This window comes from Prosopis cineraria, unplaced genomic scaffold, assembly GCF_029017545.1.
Source record: "Prosopis cineraria cultivar Desert tree isolate PC_DT_omini unplaced genomic scaffold, ASM2901754v1 PC12, whole genome shotgun sequence".
Lineage (NCBI taxonomy): Eukaryota > Viridiplantae > Streptophyta > Magnoliopsida > Fabales > Fabaceae > Prosopis > Prosopis cineraria.
Genome location: NW_026555343.1, coordinates 19,226,583 through 19,246,822, shown reverse-complemented (window position 1 = coordinate 19,246,822; position 20,240 = coordinate 19,226,583). Strand labels below are relative to the sequence as shown.

At 32.7% G+C, this 20,240-nt stretch overlaps 1 protein-coding gene across 11 annotated transcripts; it reads right to left on the bottom strand.

Moving 5' to 3' along the window:
* Window positions 1-7,496: 7,496 nt before the first annotated feature.
* On the bottom strand, window positions 7,497-19,081 carry LOC129288092 (pentatricopeptide repeat-containing protein At2g17033). 11 transcript variants are annotated; one of them, XR_008587926.1, is made up of 5 exons: window positions 18,700-19,041; window positions 15,830-15,902; window positions 9,573-11,665; window positions 8,786-9,049; window positions 8,560-8,699 (listed from the first exon to the last, which is right to left on the bottom strand). XR_008587926.1 is itself a non-coding variant. In XM_054924453.1 (4 exons), exons 1-4 carry the CDS (start codon window positions 19,079-19,081, stop codon window positions 7,594-7,596), a joined length of 1,608 nt encoding a protein of 535 aa, XP_054780428.1. In that variant the 3' UTR covers window positions 7,497-7,593. The 11 variants fall into 11 exon arrangements, 6 of the variants coding, with proteins under 6 accessions (XP_054780428.1, XP_054780432.1, XP_054780429.1 ...); XR_008587927.1 differs by having other exon boundaries at window positions 18,950-18,969; XR_008587924.1 differs by lacking the exon at window positions 15,830-15,902 and having other exon boundaries at window positions 18,700-18,822; window positions 18,950-18,966.
* Between the last annotated feature and the right edge of the window lie 1,159 nt (window positions 19,082-20,240).

Genomic DNA, 20,240 nt, shown 5'->3' with positions numbered 1-20,240 from the left:
ATAAAAAATTTTGATGTATAATATTTTAAAAAAACACATTAGGTGGCACCTATCTGAAATCCATGAAGAAACGCCACCTCTCTGAAATAACATAGGTGGTGTTTCTATATTCCAAAAATGCCACCTATGTTATTTAAATTTAAAAAAAAATTCAAATGACAGAGGTGATGTTTACAGATTAAAGAAACACCACCTCTATATGATTTTTAATTTTTTAAAATTTGTTTCACAGAGGTGACGTTTGTTCTTATTGAAAATGCCACCTTTGTGAAGAACATAGGTGGCGTTTCAATATGTAATAAAGGCCACCTCTCTTAAGGTTTTTTAAAAAGTAAGGTGAGAGAGGTGGCGCTTGCAAAAGAAAATGCCCTCATTCTATCATAAGTCTTGTGGTGTTTTAATAATTAATAAAACGCCACCTGATATTTATTATAGCATTAGATCTTATAGCGTTTTATAAATACCACGAAACTAAAATTTTAAACACTACCAAAGGCTATTTCTGTAGTAGTGAGCGTTGGAATAATGGCCCTTTTAAAAGAGGCAATAGAATGGTGCTCAATGAAGAGAATCCAAATCTAATACAATATGGGTTGTAGCCATCCTAACTTAATGTTTTGCTAATAAATTAATGTTCTCTTAATAGTAAGAGCGTGTAGTTGAAATGTTATATAGTATGTGTGAATGTAGATAAATTGAATATTTCATCGCTTGAGTATGATGGTTTTTCCATTTGATTTTGGTCAAAAAAAGAAAGTGTTACTTTTTACATGTTAATTCATGTCAAATTTAGGAAATATTAATCATTTAATTCTTATAGTTTTGATCCAATGATAACTCAATTTTTAAACTTTGATTTGTTATAATTCAATCCTTATAGTTTTAATTTGGTTGTAACTAAATCCTTAAACTTTTCCTCTTGTAACTCAATCTCTATAATTTCAACCATTTAAATATTAATCCCTATATGTTTTAAAAGATAAAATTATAAAGATTAAAAATATTTTAAGCTTTTAATATTTATAATATTTATAAATATTAAAAAGGTTTAATAATTTAAATTATTAGAAATAAATTTAAACATAATTCTAATATTTATAATTTTATTTTTTAATATATAAGGACCAATATTTAAATGATTAAAACTATAAGGATGAGTTGCAAGAATCAAAGTATAAAGATTGAGTTATAATCAAGTCAAAACTTCAAGAATTGAGTTATAACCATGGTATTGAAAACCGGACCAGACCGATCGGGTCAACCTAAAAACCGATGACCCGGTCCCTTGTCCGGTCTGGGTTTACTCTTAACCCGGTGAGGGAGTGAACCGATGTAACCCGGTCAACCCGGGTTCAACCCGGTATAACCCGGATTACCCGGTGGGCTGACCGGGTTAACCGGATTATTATTTTTTCAGACTTTTAACCCCAAAATGAAGTCGTTTTTATTTTTTTTTTCATTTTTAATTTTTCAAAGCTTTGAGTTCGAAAATAAGATAACAAAAAAAAGTGAAATTGAATTCAAAAATGAAAAATTAGAGGCAGAGCATGCTAAGTCCAAAAATATAGTATTTTATTATTGTTAGTCTTTTGAGTGGTTGGATTTGGTTGAATATTTTTATAATTAATGTCTTTTTATTTAAATTATATTATTTTAATTATGATCGGTTTGTCATCGGTTCAACCCCGATTGAACTATTAACCCGTGACCCAGTGTCATAACCGGTTTAATGACCGATCCGGTTTTACATACCTTGGTTATAACAAATCAAAGCTCAAAAACTGAATTAAACTTAATAAAACTTAATAAAAAGTACAATAATTAAATGATTAATTTTTTCTTAAATTTAAAAATGCCTTTGTTATTGCTGTTGTTCACACATACATAAATATATGCCAGTCTTAACTAACAATTGACAAATAATTTGACCATTAATGATGCCTAATATACGGTTAATGCATAGGATTTTTTTTTAAAAAAAAAAAAACAGACACAGCCCAAAAACAAACACACTGAAACAACTAAATACGAGACTACAAATATAAAACACCAAGCCCAAAAACTGTAAGAAACCAAAAAACAGACTCAACAAACACGACGGGAAAGCATGAAAAAACAGAGCAAGATAACACCTTTCAGATCTTGCAGAATCTTGACACCATTGAGCTTGATTGAAATGCTGCTTCTCAACCTCCATGCATTTGAACTCTTTGAAGAGTTGAAGGAGTAGTATGAAGTAAAAAGAGCTTTCCTGTAGGAATAGAAGATCCTTTGCTGCTGAGATGACGAAGGAGAAGTGCAAAAAGCTTCTTGAAAACCACAGTCCAACTAACAACGGAGATATCTGGCCTGTTGCACGAAAGAGAACCTGTTCTAGCAGCACTGCTAGGAGTCTTCAAAGTACTAGGAATCAGACCTGGAAATTGGTTCCATTCAATCGCTCTCAAAAGATCATTAATTGTCTTTGGAGTTTTAAAACCAAATTTAAGGCCGACAACTCTTTGTTGAAGCACAAGGCGCGTCTAGTGGTGAAGGGTTTCCAACAAATGCTAGGGCTTGATTATAGTGAAACTTTCAGTCCAGTTTTGAAGACTATCACAGTGCATATCGTTTTAACAATTGCGGTTACTTTCAATTGGGAAATCCATCAATTAGATATCAATAATGCCTTCTTAAATGATTTTCTTCAAGTGGAAGTGTTTATGCGACAACCAAAAGGTTTTATTGATTCCACGCAGCCAAATCATGCTTGTAAATTGGTGAAAGCGATTTATGATTTGAAGCAAGCCCTTGGGCATGGTATGATCGATTATGACTGACTCTTCTTCAATGGAGTTTTACAAATGGTAGAAGCGATATCTCTCTGTTCTTGCTTTAGACAAATGGCTTAACTGTTTTCTTGTTGATTTATGTGGATGACAAACTAGCTACGGGTAACAATCCTTCTTATCTGAATTCTTTTCTTGAAAAAGTTTAATTGTTTGTTTTCATTATTTTTTGGGCATTGAGTTGGTTAGAGATAGGTCTGGAATATTTCATAGTCAGGCAAAATGTGTTTGATATTTTAAAAAAGATTTGACATTCTTGATTCAGCTCCTATGTCAACCCCATGGTTACTGGGAGACAAATTTTACTTTCGGATGGTCTACCTTTAGACAATATCACTGTCTATTGTGAAGCCATAGCAGCCTTGGAATACTTGACCACAACCAAACCAGATATTACTTACTTTGTTAACAAATTGAGTCAATTTATGTCCAAGCCCATTGATGTGCATTTTCAAGCTACCAAGAAAATTCTCAGATATCATAAAGGGACTTTTCATTTTGGTCTACACATAAAACCCTTTGTTCAACATCATCCTAATTTGTTTGCTGATGCTATTTGGGCTACCGATGTTGATAATGGAAAATCTATGGCTGGCTTTTTCCTTTACTTGGGGAATACTCTTGTTGCTTGGCTTCCAGAAAAAAAAAAAAGAGTTGTTTATAGATCTAGTACATAATATGAGTATAGGGCCTTAGAAATCTCTACAGCAGAAGGTAATTGGTTGTGCTCATTGCCGAATGAATTGGGATGTGCACCTTGTCGTCCTCCCATAGTCTAGCGTGATAACATCAATGATAATGCTTAGGCCTCTAATCCTGTTCAGGGTGCTAGATCTAAGTATATAGAGATTGATCTTCATTTTGTTCAAGATCAAGTCCTAACTGGTACTTTTAAGTCACATTTGCTTACTAGAATAGAATGGAATGAATTGAAAAAAATTAAGATAAAAATAAACTAAATCATCCTTCTCTAGTTCCCTCATAGTAAGTATGATTTGAAACTCATTAGTATATGCTACTAAAGCTTTGGCCCATCCTCAGTTTTCAAATTGCAATGGCAAACTTACTGTGTTTGTAACCCCCTCTCATTTGACGGGGGATGTTAGAACATAATCATTGTATATTAATTATGTGATTAGTTACTCGTGTGGATAAGGACAATTGTACCTCTTTATCATTTCTGTATTTTTACGTTTATACGTGTCAACCTTATATTAGCTTCACTGTAACTGTTTTGTATTATACACGGAGGTGAATAGTGCAGACCCGTTTCCACGGTATGAGCATTTCATAATTCCTTTGCCTGATTTCTATCTATTGTAGTTGTGTTTGGGAAATGCTTGAGAGATTTTGTTATTTTAATTTTTGTGCAACTTTTTTTTTTCAAATAATAGATTAAAAAGTTGATAAACTGTATTATACATAATTATTTGCTGGTAAATTAAAATAAAAAAATCATTTAAATTTTGATAAGGGTAAAATAGTCAATTTTTTATCCTATTCCTCCAATCAATCCAAAAAATACATCATTAAAGTTCCTTCTCTTTCCCTTTGTTAAGCCAAACAAAGCATTATGAACTTTTTAAATAAATATATATTCAATGGCGAATCCAAGACCCAAAGATCAATGAAGTAGAATTATTTTTGGCAAGACACAAATGATATATATTTTATTGATATCAAATTTAAATTTAATTTACCAGTATAAATAATCATATAATGCACATTCAAGAGTTGATATTCAAACTCTAGCTACTTGTTTTAAATAAAAATGACACTTGCCCTTAGTATGTGTAACAACTTGATGTGCTAAAAAAAATTAACAAGTTGAAAATATAAATATCAAAATTATTTTAAAAAATATAAATGATTTTATTAAAAATTTAGAAAAAATAAAGTAAATAATTCAACTATTTGAACCATTTGGACATTTGAACTGAGTTGACTTGAGCGATTTTAAGAGAACCAAATTTAACTCGAAAATTGGAGCGGCTCAAAGTCTCAAAAGGGAAAAAAAAAAAAAAAGGAAACTCAGACTCAATTACTCAAATTTGGAATCTTTCTTCTCTAATCTCTAATTGTCTTATGTCTTCTCTTCTCTAGTCTCTAATCTCTCCTCCTCCATAGGCCAGGCTCAATCTCTAATCTCTCATCTAGCCTCTACCTCTAGCTCTAACAATCCAGTCTTTAGCATCAATATTAGAAGCTTGTGAGTTGTCTGATTGCCTAATTCTTAATTAATATTCTTAGTTAATTATGATTGGTTGATAGTTGATATATTATGGTTTTTTTCACAAATTAATATTTTATTTATATATTTATGTATTTAAGTATTATTTCTTATTTAATTTTTATGTCACCGATTTAACTGTTAGTTTAACTAATTGAACCATAAGAATTATGACCTATTGTTCTTTCTAGTGACACTTGGTTCAGGTTTTAAAATATTGCTTGCAACGATAGGCAGAAAGAAAGAGAAAAAAGATTTTAAAATTGATTATTGGTTCTTTATTGGAGAATTTTTCTTACTTTTTAAGTTACAATTTATTTTTTTATTATTATGAATATTTTGAATTTTTAAAGTATACGCCTAACGTTGAGTAATATTAACGATAGATATAAAAAAGTGTAAGCAACATTCGTATTTTGTATAACTTTTAAAATAACCATTATTTCACAAAATTTTTTGAGAAAATGATAATAAAATCTTTTCAAATTATATAAATGATAAGTTAGTCTCTCAAAATGTCAATTCTAATGAAATTCTTAAGGACCTCTATGTCAATAAATTTCAAAGTAAAAAATCATTTTATCCTTATTGAAAATAACAAGTCTCAATCATGACTTTTGTTTAAAGAATCACAACTTTTATTTTGTAAATCACAAGAGTTGAGCAAGAAATCACAACTTATCAAGTGTAATTTTTATTATTAAAAAACAAACCCCAATCACAATTTTTTCTTAAGGAATAACAACTTTTATTCTGTTAATCGCAAAAGTTGAATAAAAAATTACAATTTGTCAAGTATAATTTTTATTATTAAAAAATAAGTTTTTTAAATAATAAGCCCTATTCACAACTTTTATTTAAAGAATCATAAATTTTATTAAAAAAATCACAAGAATTAAATATAAAGTTACAATTTATCAATAAGAGTAAAATAATTTTTTTAATTTAAAATTTATTGACAAAGAGGTCCCTAAGGACCAATTTATTATTACATAATTTGGAGAGATTTTATTATTATTTTTTAAAATTTTTAATCAAAAATTTATCAATTTATATCTTCATGCTCGATATGAAATAAAACTGTAGCAGAGCAAATTTGAACTTTGGAGGATGATAGGTTCATGTTGAAGTTGAACAACATAAATTTAATTGTAAAAAATTTTATGAAAAATTAATCTTTTGATCCTAATAATCTTAACTCAATTATAACTTAATTTTTGAATTTTAATTTAGTATAATCTATTTCTTATAATTTTGACTCGATTATAATCTAATTCTTGAACTTTGATAGGGTACAACACTATCTCTATAATTTAAACCATTTAAAATATTAATTCATATATTTTAAAAAATAAAATTATAAAGAATAAAATTATTTTAAAATTTAGAGGCTAATATTTAAAATTACTAAAACTTTCCATTTTTATAAAAATTAAGAGTTGAATTACAATTGAGCTCATATTATAAGAACCAAATGATTAATTCTTTCAAAATGTTAAAAAATTAGTAAAAAATGTTTTCAATTAAAATAATTAATATTAATGAAAATTTGAGTTTCAAATTATAACTTTAATTAGTTCAAAAGTTTAAAAACAATTACTTTTTCATAAATAATATAAATTTTAATTTCAATTAGATTTTATATATTCAAATGTACAAGTTTATTGGGAATAAAAATCTCAAGTTTAATGTTAAGGGATATCAATATTAAGGATACTTTTCAATCCAATCCTCCTCTCAATGATACATGTCCATGTCTATAAACAGAGTACCTACCTTTATATATATTGGAAGGTCATGACACCATAAGGCTACCTTTAAATGGACTTGGCTTCTCTTCATTTTCTTTTTCTCTTCACTCTCTCCACTTCTCATCTCAATCGTCAGATTTATTTTTGAACGGTTGAGATTTGATGTTTCATAAAATTATTATAAAAATATAAAATTTTATAAAAAAATGAATATAATAATAATTTTATGAAACATCAAATCTCAATCATTCAAAAATAAATCTAACAGTTGAGATAGAAAGTGGAGAAAAAATGGAGAAAGAAAAAAATGGAGAGAAGCTGGGTTTACCTTTATATATATTGGAAGGTCATGACACCATAAGGCTACTTGACTCGTCTTAAATATTCAATATTTTGTCAAGTGTCACTCCCTTGATTCAATTTATAGGATAAAAAAAGAAGATTAATTTTTACTCTATTTATAAAACACTTCACTATTTTCTATATTTATTTTTATATTTATGCCCTTATTAAATGCCAAAAAAATTATTAAAAATAATTCTTCTTATTTTTGTCAGGAGAGGGGTGAAAACTAGTCAAATTTTAAGATAAAACTAATAATGTTTAAAGTTTTCCTTGGTTTTCACAAAATATGTTAAAAATGATTCATAAATAAAATTAAAAATTCCAGATCAAGCTAGAAGAATATTAGCAAAGAAATTGAAGTTGACTTGTACTAGCATCAAAGCTACCTGTAAACATTTGAATTAGGATCCTAACATCAATCTGTCTAGCATGGGCCATTCTATTGGTTTAATTCATGTCTCAATAACCAATCTCTCACAGCTTTACCTTTGGCAACAAAACAACCATTGTTCTTCCTATCAATTCTCAGTGGACTTCTCATCTTCACCATCATCTCTTTCACCAACATTTTCACAGGAGATTCTCCCCTAACACTGCTATGCTTTCCAGACCCACACACCACAACAATTTCTGCAGGAATTGCATAACTTGAGTCACCGTTCAGCCTCCGTCGCATCTCTTCCAACCAGAGTAACATGATTAAATAGGATGAACCTAAATGCAGACCATGTAAATCCAGCTTTGCTTGCTTAGAGCCCCACACCATGACCTCCTCAAGAATCATAGTTGACCTCATTAGCTCTTGGACCACCATGGCTTCATCTCTTTCCAAACTAGCGTTCAACTCTTCAATTGACAATGGGAAGCCATTCAAGTCCACCAATTTTCTCATGATCACGGCGCATGAATTCAAAACAGAATTGTATGTCCTTATTGAGAAGGGAATCGATGAGTTTCTCATCCTCTGAAGCCACAAGGCCATCTTTGTGCGCTCACCATGAATTCCGTACGCTGAAAGAACCATATTTGAACAAACTGTATCAATGGCAAACTCTTCTTTCTCCATTTGAACCAAAATTCTCTCCAAGTCTTGAATTAATCCCAATCTTCCATAACCATACATAATAGACTTGAATTCAAATGGTGAAGGTTCAAGTCCTTTGATTCTCATATCCTTGACCAAATTCTCTGCCTCACAAGGCCTGTCCATTGAACATAAACTACTGACCATGCATTCATAAATACGGCGTTTAATGTACATAGAGGACGATGAAATATGAAGAAGCTGGCTTAGGTAAGAGTAAGCAATCCCAAAACCTCTTTCTGAACTTTGCCTGGAGTGACACTCTAACAATTTACAATAGAAGAGAGCCAGATCTCGAGAGCAAGACTCTAATTTGGAACTGGCTTCCGAAATTAGAGTTTCCCAGGCTGCATATTGTTCCTGTTTATCCAGCAAAGCAGCAAGCTGAGCCACAATCTTAGGGTTCCAACTGTACCAAGGTGCTTCAGCAATTCTTGCATAAAGCTGCAAAACTTGCAGGACTAAGAGACTGTAATAACCAATTCAGGGAGGGAGGGAGGGAGGGAGGGAGGGAGGGAGAGAGAGAGAGAGAGAACAAAGTACTTACTGGAAAGGCGAGTGAGGAGACATGGGGTTGAAGTGAAGAAGGAGAGAGGAGATGGTACAGTGTGGTGAGAGACACTGATTTAGGTGAATTTTGTACAAATCTTCGGATCAAGTTGTTTGTGGCCGAGGGGTCTCCAGAGGTCATCACCTTCTTTAGAAATCGCTGACCTTGTTTTGTTAGCACACATTCAACCTTAAGTCCAAGGTTTGGTTGTTGATTCCACCATAGTTGGACGCTGCTCATCATCATCTTCAATGTCAGATCCTACCAGTAACAAGTATCAATATCAATCATCAATATATAGAGTAAAATCATGTCCTTCCACATAGCTTCATGAAACACAATGGGTTAGCTGGAGAGTGAATAATTGTACAATAATAGAAAACAATACTTCCAAATGCACAACACAGAATGCAACAGAGTGAATAATTTCGGCATGTTACATTGAATAAGGATACAAATGGCTTATTTATAGACAAAGAAGTAAATATAAATTGCAATAAAAGCTTTTACTGCCTAACTACCATCTACCAACTAAATATTAACATATATAATAACACTCCTCGTCACTCCCCGTCAAAATGGGGGCATATAAATCATATGTACCAAGCTTGTTACATATATATTATGAGGACCCCTGAGGCATGGTAAGGATATCTGCCAATGGATCCTTTGATTCGACAAGCTTAGTAGCCAGACTTGATGGGAATTTACAAACCACTTAACATAGAAACAGAGATATTGCATGCAATGTTACTATCTGTTTCTAAATGGGAAATTCACAAACCACTTAACATGGAATAAATCTCTTTAACTTGAGGGTGTGACTTGTCTTGTACAAAGAACTGATGAACAACTCCCTCCAATTCAATCCAACTACAGCCTGGAATTTTCTTCAGGTTTCTCTCTTTCATTACTGTTCTGACCATTTTAACATTGTCCCACATGCCCACACTAGCATAAACATTAGATAGAAGCACGTAGGAGTTTGGACTGAAAGAGTTTAGCTCAATCAATTGCTCAGCAACTGGCTTTCCTACTGAGAAGTTCTCATGGATTTGACAAGAACTAAGCAAAGTCCTCCAAATCACATCGTTTGGTTCAATAGGCATTGCCTCAACAAGTTTTTTGGCCGCTTCAACATGCCCGGCTCGACAAAGGATGTCTACCATGCATCCATAGTGTTGCAGCTTTGGTTCGACCTTGTAAACTCTTTGCATGAGCTCAAAACAGATCAGTCCCTCCTTCAGCAAACCGGCATGTCCACAAGCACTTAACACTCCAATGAACGTGATATCATCAGGTTTGACATAATCCTTTACCATCTGGAAGAGAAAATTGATAGCCATTTCACCCATACCATGAATAGCTAAGCCGCCAATCAGAGCATTCCAATGATCAACACTTTTCTTTTCAATATTCTCGAATACTGAGATAGCATTCACCATGCTACCACACTTGGAGTACATGTCAATTAGGCCAACACCAAGTTTACCACTCAAAGATTTGCTATTGTTATCCTTTAAATATCGGTGTATGACAGCTCCAACTTCAATATGTCCTAACTGCGTGATCGCTGTAAGAACAATCAACAGGGTGGTCTCATCTGGTTGTGTATGTGCTTTTATTCTCATATCATGAAATAGCTTCAAAGCTTCAACACAATAACCATTTTGAACATAGCCAGCCATCATGGTATTACAAGAAATGGTGTTTCTTTCGGGCATTTCATCAAACAATCTCCTTGCAACAAGAACATTACCTGATTTAACATAACCATCTATCATGGTAGTCCAACTAACCAAATCTCGCTTTGGCATCTTGTTAAACAATACCTGAGCATCTTCTATATTTCCAAGCTTTACACATCCATCAATCATTGTGTTCCATGAAACCAAATCTCTTTCAGGCATTTTAAGAAACAGATTCCAGGCAAAATTCAATCTATCTTTGGATCTCAAGTACCCTCCAATCATTGAATTCCATGTAATCAAATTCTTCTCCTTCAGAGGCATATTGTCAAACAATTCACGTGCTCTTCCAACCATCCCATATTTGACATACCCATCGATCATTGAGTTATATGAGATAGAATCACGACAAGTCATTCTGTCAAACAATCGTCGGGCAAATTGAATACACCCAAATCTCAAAAAGCATGCAATCAAGCAATTTTGCAAATATATATCAGACCCAATTCGTAGTTTACACAGCAATCCATGAACCTGCGTTCCTTCTTTCATCAAACCTGCTCGAGAGCAAGCTTTCAAAACCAGAGAAAATGAGAACTTATCCAAACAAACTCCAAGTTCAAGCATCAAACAGAGTATTGCCAGAGCCCCTCTTGGGTAACAACCATGAGAGTAGGACTTGAGGATGGCATTCCAAAGAAAAGGGTCGTCTTGCTCTCGAGGCTTATGATGAGCACGATGCTTGAAGAAGATGTAGCGAGCGAACTCAACAAGAGGCTCTTGATGCGAAGAAACAAAAGTGAGGATTAGTTTGGTAGTGAAAGAAGAGTTGTTGATTAGCCCAGTTGTGATCGCTCTCGCATGCATTTGATTCACGTCGTCTATGGTTCTGCATTTCTGAAGCATGATGAGGGTTGGCGTGATCGAACTCCATGGCTGGCGTGAATTGACACACACAAGCATCAATAAATCAAAATTTGATGAGCTACGTCAGTTGTGCTGTCGGGAAGATCATTTATTTAGAACTTCTTTTAATAGCTCAAAGTGATATATGGCCATATCAGATCTAGAACTACTTTATCTCCTCAAAATGACTAGTTTCAAAACAGTGTCTGAACATAAATTAAGCTCCGAAATCGAGCTTCCAATTCTCACCGTGAGATTTCAACTTAAGCTCCTAATTCAGGCCCTGGAACACATAAGAAACACTATTATAAATCCATAATCTTTTTCGGCTATAGAACATACTCTATGATACTCCACAATTCAAGAAACAAAATACAAAACTCCGCATTCCTTTTTGTATTTTCTTTACTATTTTTAAAATAAAAATATCAAAATGACAAACTTTATTTTTGAGAAACTGTAAAAAATAAAAAGCTACATTTCAAGTTCAAGATATCTCAGGCCCACAAAAAAAAAAAAAAATTCAAGATATGCAGGGCATTAGAGAAAAGAACGTTAAAAGCTTTGGCTCATAGAAATGAATAACTCAAATTTCAAGTTCCAACTAAGATTAAACAACAATCTAGGAGAAGTAGTACACAGTCTTTCCCTTAGAAAGATATTTCATGATTTTTTACAAAACCCAAAAACAAAAACGTCATTAATCTCAGGCCCAGATTCTCATTCTTTATGAAAATTCGTGGCAAGAAAAGAAACATAGCAGTAAGGGAGTGTGAGTGATAATGGAGGAAAACGGGAAGAAGGTACACTTTGCTAAGCGTCATACTTCACACACTTGATGATAATTTTTTTTTTTTTAATCTTTAGTAACAAAAAAGTTTGTTTAAAGAAAACCACACTTAGAAATATGCGCTAGAGATGAATTAATTTCCACAAGATTTTTAAATAAAAATGAAAATTTTATAATTATAATATTATATGAATATCCATTATCTCATCATTATTTTTCAATGTCTTTATTATTGCATAATTTTTTTTTTTTGCCAACATCATTCCATAATATTTTCATTAGATTATCATCAATTTGCAGATTTTGATTAGTTTAAAAGTCACCCTACTCATTTATTCCCTCCACATTCTGTCCTTTCCTCACTCCCTTTTTTCAAGTGTACTTCTCTTTCATCTTTCTTCTTCGTCTTTCTCGGGAGGAAAAAAAAACAAAAAACAAAACCACAACAGAAGTTGTTGTCCGCACTGTTGTGGAGAGCTGTGATTTAGACTTTAGAGAGACAAGCCAGCGTTTTAATGTGTCCGAAAAATGATAGTAGTAATATGTTTTCAATATTTTCATTTGGTCCTTAAATCTGTTTAGATGTACTTTCTTTCTGCTCAGATATTCTCTCTCATCATCCTCCATCTTTTTTTTTTTCCCCTTAAAAAAATAAATTCTGGTGTTAAGAAAGCTCATCTTTCAAAAAATGCAAGAGCCCAAGACCCATCCGGTTCACTAAAATTAGGCCGGGTTCAAGGCTGGTTCTAATTGGTTCAGTCCCGCTCGACCTCAAAAAAGGTTTTCAGGTGAGACACGGACTGTTGATATGTCCAGTCGACCATCTAACCCATGGTTTGGAAACCCAAACAGGATCGACCAGGTCAACCCAGAAACCAGCGACCCGGTCCCTTGTCCGGTTTGGGTTTATGGCTAAACCAATGTGAGCTTGACCAGGTTTAACCCGGTATGAACCGAACAACCCGATGGGTTGACTGGGTTAACCGGGTTGATTTTTTTTCAAGTTGAACCTCCAAAACGACGTCGTTTTGAGGGATTTTTTTTTTCAAGCCCTACCCTGAAGAAATGAAAAATGACTCAAGAAATGAGGAACAGGCAATAGCCGAACAGGGTTCGCCTTCACCAGTCGCCACTTCGTTGAGGCTTTGAAAAAAAAGGGCACGGCACGAGCATCAGACTCAGATCAGCATCAGCATCACTTAGTCGCCCACTCGCCTTCGCCACTTTGCTGACTCAGAATATCAGATCACTAATCACTCAATCATCTGCGTCGTCTCTTCCTCTCTCGTCCACTCACTCAATCGCCCTCACGCTCTGTCTCCGACCTCTGTCTCTTCTCTAGTTCTCCTCTTCTCTAATTGATCTGAAATCAGAGGCAAAGCACACACAGGAGACACATTTCATCATCCCGATCCGTAGTTCTTCACTTCTTTTCGACAGCATTGAGCGTTCAGCTTCAGCCCATTGCGGTGGTTCAGCAGCTCATGCTCGACTTTCAGCATCAGGTCAGTGTCAGTTTCATTGTATCTCGTGCTGGACTCTATTTTTATTTCTTGGTTCAGTTCCTGATTATTGTTTCTTTACCTGATTGTTGTTTCTTGAACTATATTGCTTTTGCTGTTAAGCAAGCTGATTGCTTTCTTGAACTATATTTGTTGGAAGTTTTTGTAGTTTGGTCAGGCTTCACTGTAGGATCTGTTTCATAACAGATCACTGGGAGATATCAGATGTGCTTGTCTTACATAAAAATAATGTATGATTGAGAATAGATTTAAAGATATTCTAAATTTGAGTTCTGAATTTTGAATGTAAAGTATCAGATTATGTCGCCCTTGCATATCATTTCACCTTTATCTTTGTTTTCCTATGGTGTTGTGATTGGTTTCTCACTGACTCCATGACACATACTACAGATGATTGTATGATTGAGAACAGATTTAAAGATTTTGCTCGTGATTGTTGTCTCTTTTTGTTATTGTTGTTTTTAGATATGATTCAGCTTGCCTCTTCTTGTGCCTAGTTGTTTCTCGATGCAACTTTATTGCTAATTTGTTATTTGAATTTTGCATTTGTGTTAAAAAATAAAATTGAAGCTTTGTCTTTAGCTTGCAGAATAAAATATAATCATTGTATTGATTATGGATATTGGAACTAGTCCTAGTGATAGAAATGAGAATCTTACTTCCAATTCCAATGATCCTCTTCCTAGTGGTAATGACTCAACATGTGAGGCCCTATCTGTGCGTGGAAAAACTGATCCTGCTTGGGCACATGTTGCCTTAAGAAAAGAGGGCAAGAAAAATATATATACTTGCCTTTATTGTGCATCAAGTTATGGAGGAGGTGGGATTAACAGAATGAAGCAGCATCTTGCTGGTGTGAGTAGTCAAGTAGCTTCTTGTAAGAAAGTTCCTCATGATGTACGTCACAGGATGGTTGAGTTTTTGAAAGGTGGGAGAAAAAGGAAGGTTGATGATAGACAAGAACAAGAACAAGAACGAGTAGACATTGGGGACCTCGAAACTAATGATCCAATTGCTTCTACTTCACTTAAGATAGTCCCTGAGAGAAGTGCCAATAAGAGGCAAGCTTCTACTGCTTCAGTTGAGAATTATTGTGCCCCCAAGACAACTCCTGGTTCCCAACCTAGCATCAAGAGTGTGCTTGCAATAAAAGAAGCACAGTACAATGCAAAAATGACTACTGCTGAATGGGCTATCGTCAATTGTATTCCATTTAATGCATTAGATTGTCCTTTTATTTTAAAAAGCCATAGATGCTATTGCTTCAATTGGGCCAGATGAATTTAGAATCAATTTGTTGACAGATTGGAAAAAAGAATGTCAATTACTTATTGAGAGTCATTGAGCTAAATGGAAAAACACTAGATGTACACTCATGGCTGATGGTTGGACAGATGTGAGGCAGCAAACTTTGACTAATTTTTTAGTCTATTCTACATATGGAATGGTTTTTGTGAAATCTGTTAATACTTCAAATTTGGTAAAAGATGCTAGGACTTTGTTCTCGTTGTTCTGTGAAGTGATTGAGTAGGTTGGTCCCAAGAATATTGTTCACGTGGTGATTGATAATGCTGCAAATTATGTAGCATGTGGCAAGTTGATTAAAGAAAAATATAAAAACATTTATTGGTCACCTTGTGCTGCACATTGTTTGAACCTTACTTTAAAAGATATAGCAAGTTTAGACAATGTGTCAGCACTTGCCACTAAGGCATCAAAGATAACTGTTTTTGTTTATAATTATATGATCTTCTTATCATGGCTTAGGAAAAGACCAGGTTGGAAAGAAATTGTGTGTCCTGGTGCAACAAAATTTGCTACTACATTTATCACGTTGCATAGCATATATATGCATAACCATGACTTGCAAGCTTTGGTGACTGATAAGCACTTTGTAGATCACAAATTGTTAAAGACTCAAGCTGGAATAATTGTTACTGCCATCATATTAGAAAATGGCTTTTGGGGTGATTGCTTAGAAATTGTGAAGGTAGTGTCTTCTCTTATAAAATTGTTGAGAATTGTGGATTCAGATGAGAAGCTTTCTTTGCCTTATGTTTATGAAGGCATGCAAAGGGCAAAAAAGGCAATCAAGAAAACATTCAACAATAAGAAAGATTATTACAAGCCTTACACAAACATTATTCAAGCTCGATGGGATAAGCACTTTAAAACAAATCTTCATGCAGCGACGTATTTGTTGAATCCTGCATTCTTGTCTGATGAGAACTTTATTCACAAGAGAAGGTTAATGGATGCAATGCTTGATGTGTTTGAGTCCAATGAAAGTGAAGAAATTGATTATATTGTGATGATGAGGCAGTTGAGTTTGTATCGTGATCGTAAAGAGTCTTTTGACAAAACTTCATGTTAGAGAGCAGCCTAGAAATTAGATCCTTGTGAGTATTCATATTTATTACTTAACATATCCATGGTAATTCTAGTTATTATATGATTAACACCTAACTAAATGTTTTTTATTTACAGATGAATGGTGGTCATTCTATAGAGGTTTTGTTCCAAAATTGCAAACTCTTACAATGCGCATTCTTAGCCAAACTTCTTCTTCTTCTAACTGTGAAAGAAATTGAAGTTTGTTTAAACGCTTCCATGCCAAAAGACGAAATAGATTACAACATCAAAGATTGAATGATTTAGTTTTTACAAATTATAATTTGTGATTGAAACATAGGTAAAAATTAGAGTTTTGAATGGCAATGCTTTTATATGTGATGTTTCTTTTCTTTTCTTCTTATTAGTTTATTTTTAATGGCATGGATAGATTATTATTATCTTAACATTTAATATGTGGTTTTATGTGCTATTATGGGGAGATGGACAGCATAACGAATTCAAAATGCATGATGCACGGGGAAGGGATTACATGTGCATGTACATATTCATATGTTTTGAGTGCGTCTCAGTTTCATGATGCTGTATTTTTTTTATTGTTTATCATATTTAATTGCTTTATTTTTTTTCAAGGAGTCAATTGAGGAAAAATAAAAGTTATGATCTCATTGATTATGAATCAATTGACAAAGTTGACTTTTGGGTGGCTGAAAAAAAGGAAGAGCCAGCTCCTGAGTTTGATTCTCAAGATGTTGCAAGTCTTGAAAGTGTCATTCACAATGAAACCATAGCTGCTCCATCAACCCTTGTGAGGGATTATAAAGGTTTATTAAATCTACTATCATGTCTAATACAAGCATATGAATTTCTTTCTTAAAATGCCATTCATTAGTATTAATTTTTATTTATTGTAGGTGATGAATATATGAATGTTTTAGAGTCCCCACCTTTGCCTGATGTTGCTAGTAGTTCTGGTTTTTCTCATTCAACTCCTAATGTCTTAATGCCCGAAGATTTGAATGAAGTTAATGATGATTTTGGTGTTGGTGAATATTAGTTTTAGACTTTTAGACTTTTTAATGATTAAAGGGTTGTAATTGTAAGGAATTAAAGATTGATATTTGAAGTGTTATATTTTATTTTTGTTAGACTTTTGAGTGATTGGATTTGGTTGACTTTTGTATAATTAATATCTTTTTATTTGAATTGTATTCTTTTAATTATGACCGGTTTGACACGGGGTTGAACCACTAACCCGTGACCCAATGTCGTGATCGATTCAATGACCGATCCGATTTTACATACCTTGATCCGACCAGCTCACCATTTCAGCATGGGTTTCAAAACACTGTTAAATTTGAATTATAAGCATAGGCTTATAAATAGGGGAATCTCGGTTGCATTCTACCTATTAAAATATAAGAAAGTTTTCATTTATTCTCTCATTCTAATTTCTCCTTTTCCTTCTTGGTTTTTAATTTTTATTACTTCTAATAATAAAATTATTCTCTATTTAATTACAACATAATTTTTTAAAAAATGAAAAATCTGAGTATTAAATTAATGCACTACAAAATACAAATTAGAAACATATCTTATTCTAATACCTCTAATACCAAAACAAAATGCTACTAAAAGTTAAACATCTGTTTGTTAGCTGTTGATCATTACCGAGAGCGAAAGACAAAAAGAGTGAGAACTAGAGTATTGAAAACAAATTATTTTTTTGTTTTAGAATTAAACTAACTAATACATTCTATTTATTTTATAAAATTTATTTTAACAATTAATATAATATTCAAAACTGCTAGCAAACGTAAATTTATAGGGACCACTTCAGGTGATCTCACTGGTTATTTTTCTTCAAATATGCAAAGCTAATAAGTAAATAAAAAAACATAAAATCTTTTTAAATTATCTAAACAATAATTTAATCTCTCAAACTATCATAATTCTACAAAAAATTTTAAAAATTTTTCTATTATTAATAAATTTATATAAATGATCAAATTGCTCTTGTAATAATATCAAAAATTTAATATGTATTGTTACAAATATAAGAAGTAAAGTTGTAATTACTTAAATAGAACTTGTGATCATTACTTATTATTTACAATACTTAAAGTAATATCATAAATTTTACATGTAAATTTTTGATTTGCTGTTGTATTGTTGCGAATTTAAAAAAAATTATGATTATTTAAACAAAATCTATTATCATTATTTGTTATTTTTAATACTTATAGCAATATTAAAAATTTGACATGCAAAATTATAATTTATTATTACAGTATTATGAATATAAAAAAATTATGATTATTTAAACAAAATTTATAATCATTTTATTTTTAACAAAAATAATTTAATCATTTATATAAATTTATTAATAAAAAAATATCTAAAAATTTTAATGAAATTATATCATGGGCTAAAAATTACTTATATAATTTTAAAAAAAATTATTATTATTTTTTCTAAGTAAATAGAAATGGATAACAAAAATATAGAAATCATCGCGGCATATTTTTCTACATTACAGTAAAAATAAATAATTGACTTTCTTATTTTCTCATATTTCAACAGAAGTCAAACAAAAGTTGAGACGGTGCAGGAGGCGAAGGACAAGTAGGAAGAGAATAATCAGTTACGAACCTGCTGCCGATGGAATTTCAATTTGAAATCTGTACTGTGCAAGAGTAGTACAGGATGAATTCTTAAGAATGAGACTGAAACGACGCCGTGAAAACCAGAGAGAAAACCTGGCTGGTGAGCCTCCTAAAGGGTTCGCTCCACAAATTGAAGTTTAATCGGAGTGTTTTTTTGGGGATTTTAAGTTAAATCGGAGTTAGCAAAACAATAAGTTGATAGAAAGGGTTCACAAGGGGAAAGGAGAAGCCATTACCGGTTGGCGTCGAATGTGGAGTCCTCCGGTCTGTCTCTGTTTCAAATTCTCTGTCCTCTCTCGGCTTCTTTCCTCACGCTCCGTCTCTTTCCTCTGCGTCTTTCGCCTTATCTTATTCTTTCTTATCTGCATTTTTTGAAGTAACCTTCAACCGCAGGAGAATTGATTATGGATCGTTGGATTAGATAGTTATCTTGGTGAAGATTACGACCGTCAGATTTAAAATGTCTTATTTGCATTGATATAATGCGAATGGAGGATATAGGAGGACTTTAAAAATATCTGATTTTTTTTTTTGATTAAAAAATTTCTGATGTTTTTGTCAAAGCCATCTCTTCGAGCCGTGTCATCCACCACGTTTCCGTTCCGTCTTTTCAATCATTGTCTCCTACGGTGTGGCAATAGGTTTCAAAACCCTACCGCAAATTTTGATCTGACAAATATTACCTCTGATTTTATTTATAAATTATTTTTAATATATTTTTTAAAAATTAATAAAAATTTAAAAGAAAAAATAATAATTAAAGACCTCTTAAAAATATTAATTCCAGTTGAGGATTATAAAATATAAAAATCTCAATTAAGGACCCTTAATTAGGATAAAAACAATTTAAACTGTCAAAAATGCTCCTGAGAGAAAAAACAAATATACTCACGCACACTAGAGCCCTATTTGCTCTGTTTCGACATCTGCCTTGAGTTGCTTCTTGTCATGGTTCTTCCATGTTCTTTGTCGTTCCTTGAGTTCTCCATATTAGCTTTAAAGTTGCGCAATCGCCGGTGATAGGTCAGCTCCAGTATTGGTCCCATTTGTGTTGCACCCTCTGTGTTATTCCATCGCATTCTCTATCATAGCTTCAACTACCATTGCTTGCATTTGAGGTCTCCTATACTGCGCACAGCTGCAAAGGTGAGGATTTTTATCTATGAAGTTTGAAACTTGTAGTATGTTGTGGTTTTCAATTTTAGCGAGTATAAGAACTTTGCTAGCTAGAAATGTCAGCTTAAAATGTTGAAGTTGGATCGATGTTGTTGGATTTTTTGTTTATGGTAGAAATTAATAATTTTTCAAGTTGAAGTTACAATGGAAAATAGCACTTGGTCATTTTCCCAGCTTAAAGTTTTGGATTCCTTTAAAACGAAATGCTTCTCATGTAAATAGCACTGGTTCAATTTTAGTAGTTGGCATTTATTGGGGTTCGGTATTCTCCTTTGAAATGAAATGCTTCTCGTGTAAAAGCCTTAATGTTTATAAACGTTTCTTATTGATATTTTTCTTGCTAATGTATAC

Bases quoted from the DNA above. Each gene is read 5' to 3' on its own strand.
- LOC129288092 (XM_054924453.1), bottom strand. From the start codon at position 19,081: ATGCAGATAAGAAAGAATAAGATAAGGCGAAAGACGCAGAGGAAAGAG. The intron at 9,050-18,699 runs GTTCGTAACTGA...TGTTACTGGTAG, and splicing joins TGAAATTCCATCGGCAGCAG to GATCTGACATTGAAGATGAT. The intron at 8,683-8,785 runs GTAAGTACTTTG...CAAGTTTTGCAG, and splicing joins TCTCCTCACTCGCCTTTCCA to CTTTATGCAAGAATTGCTGA.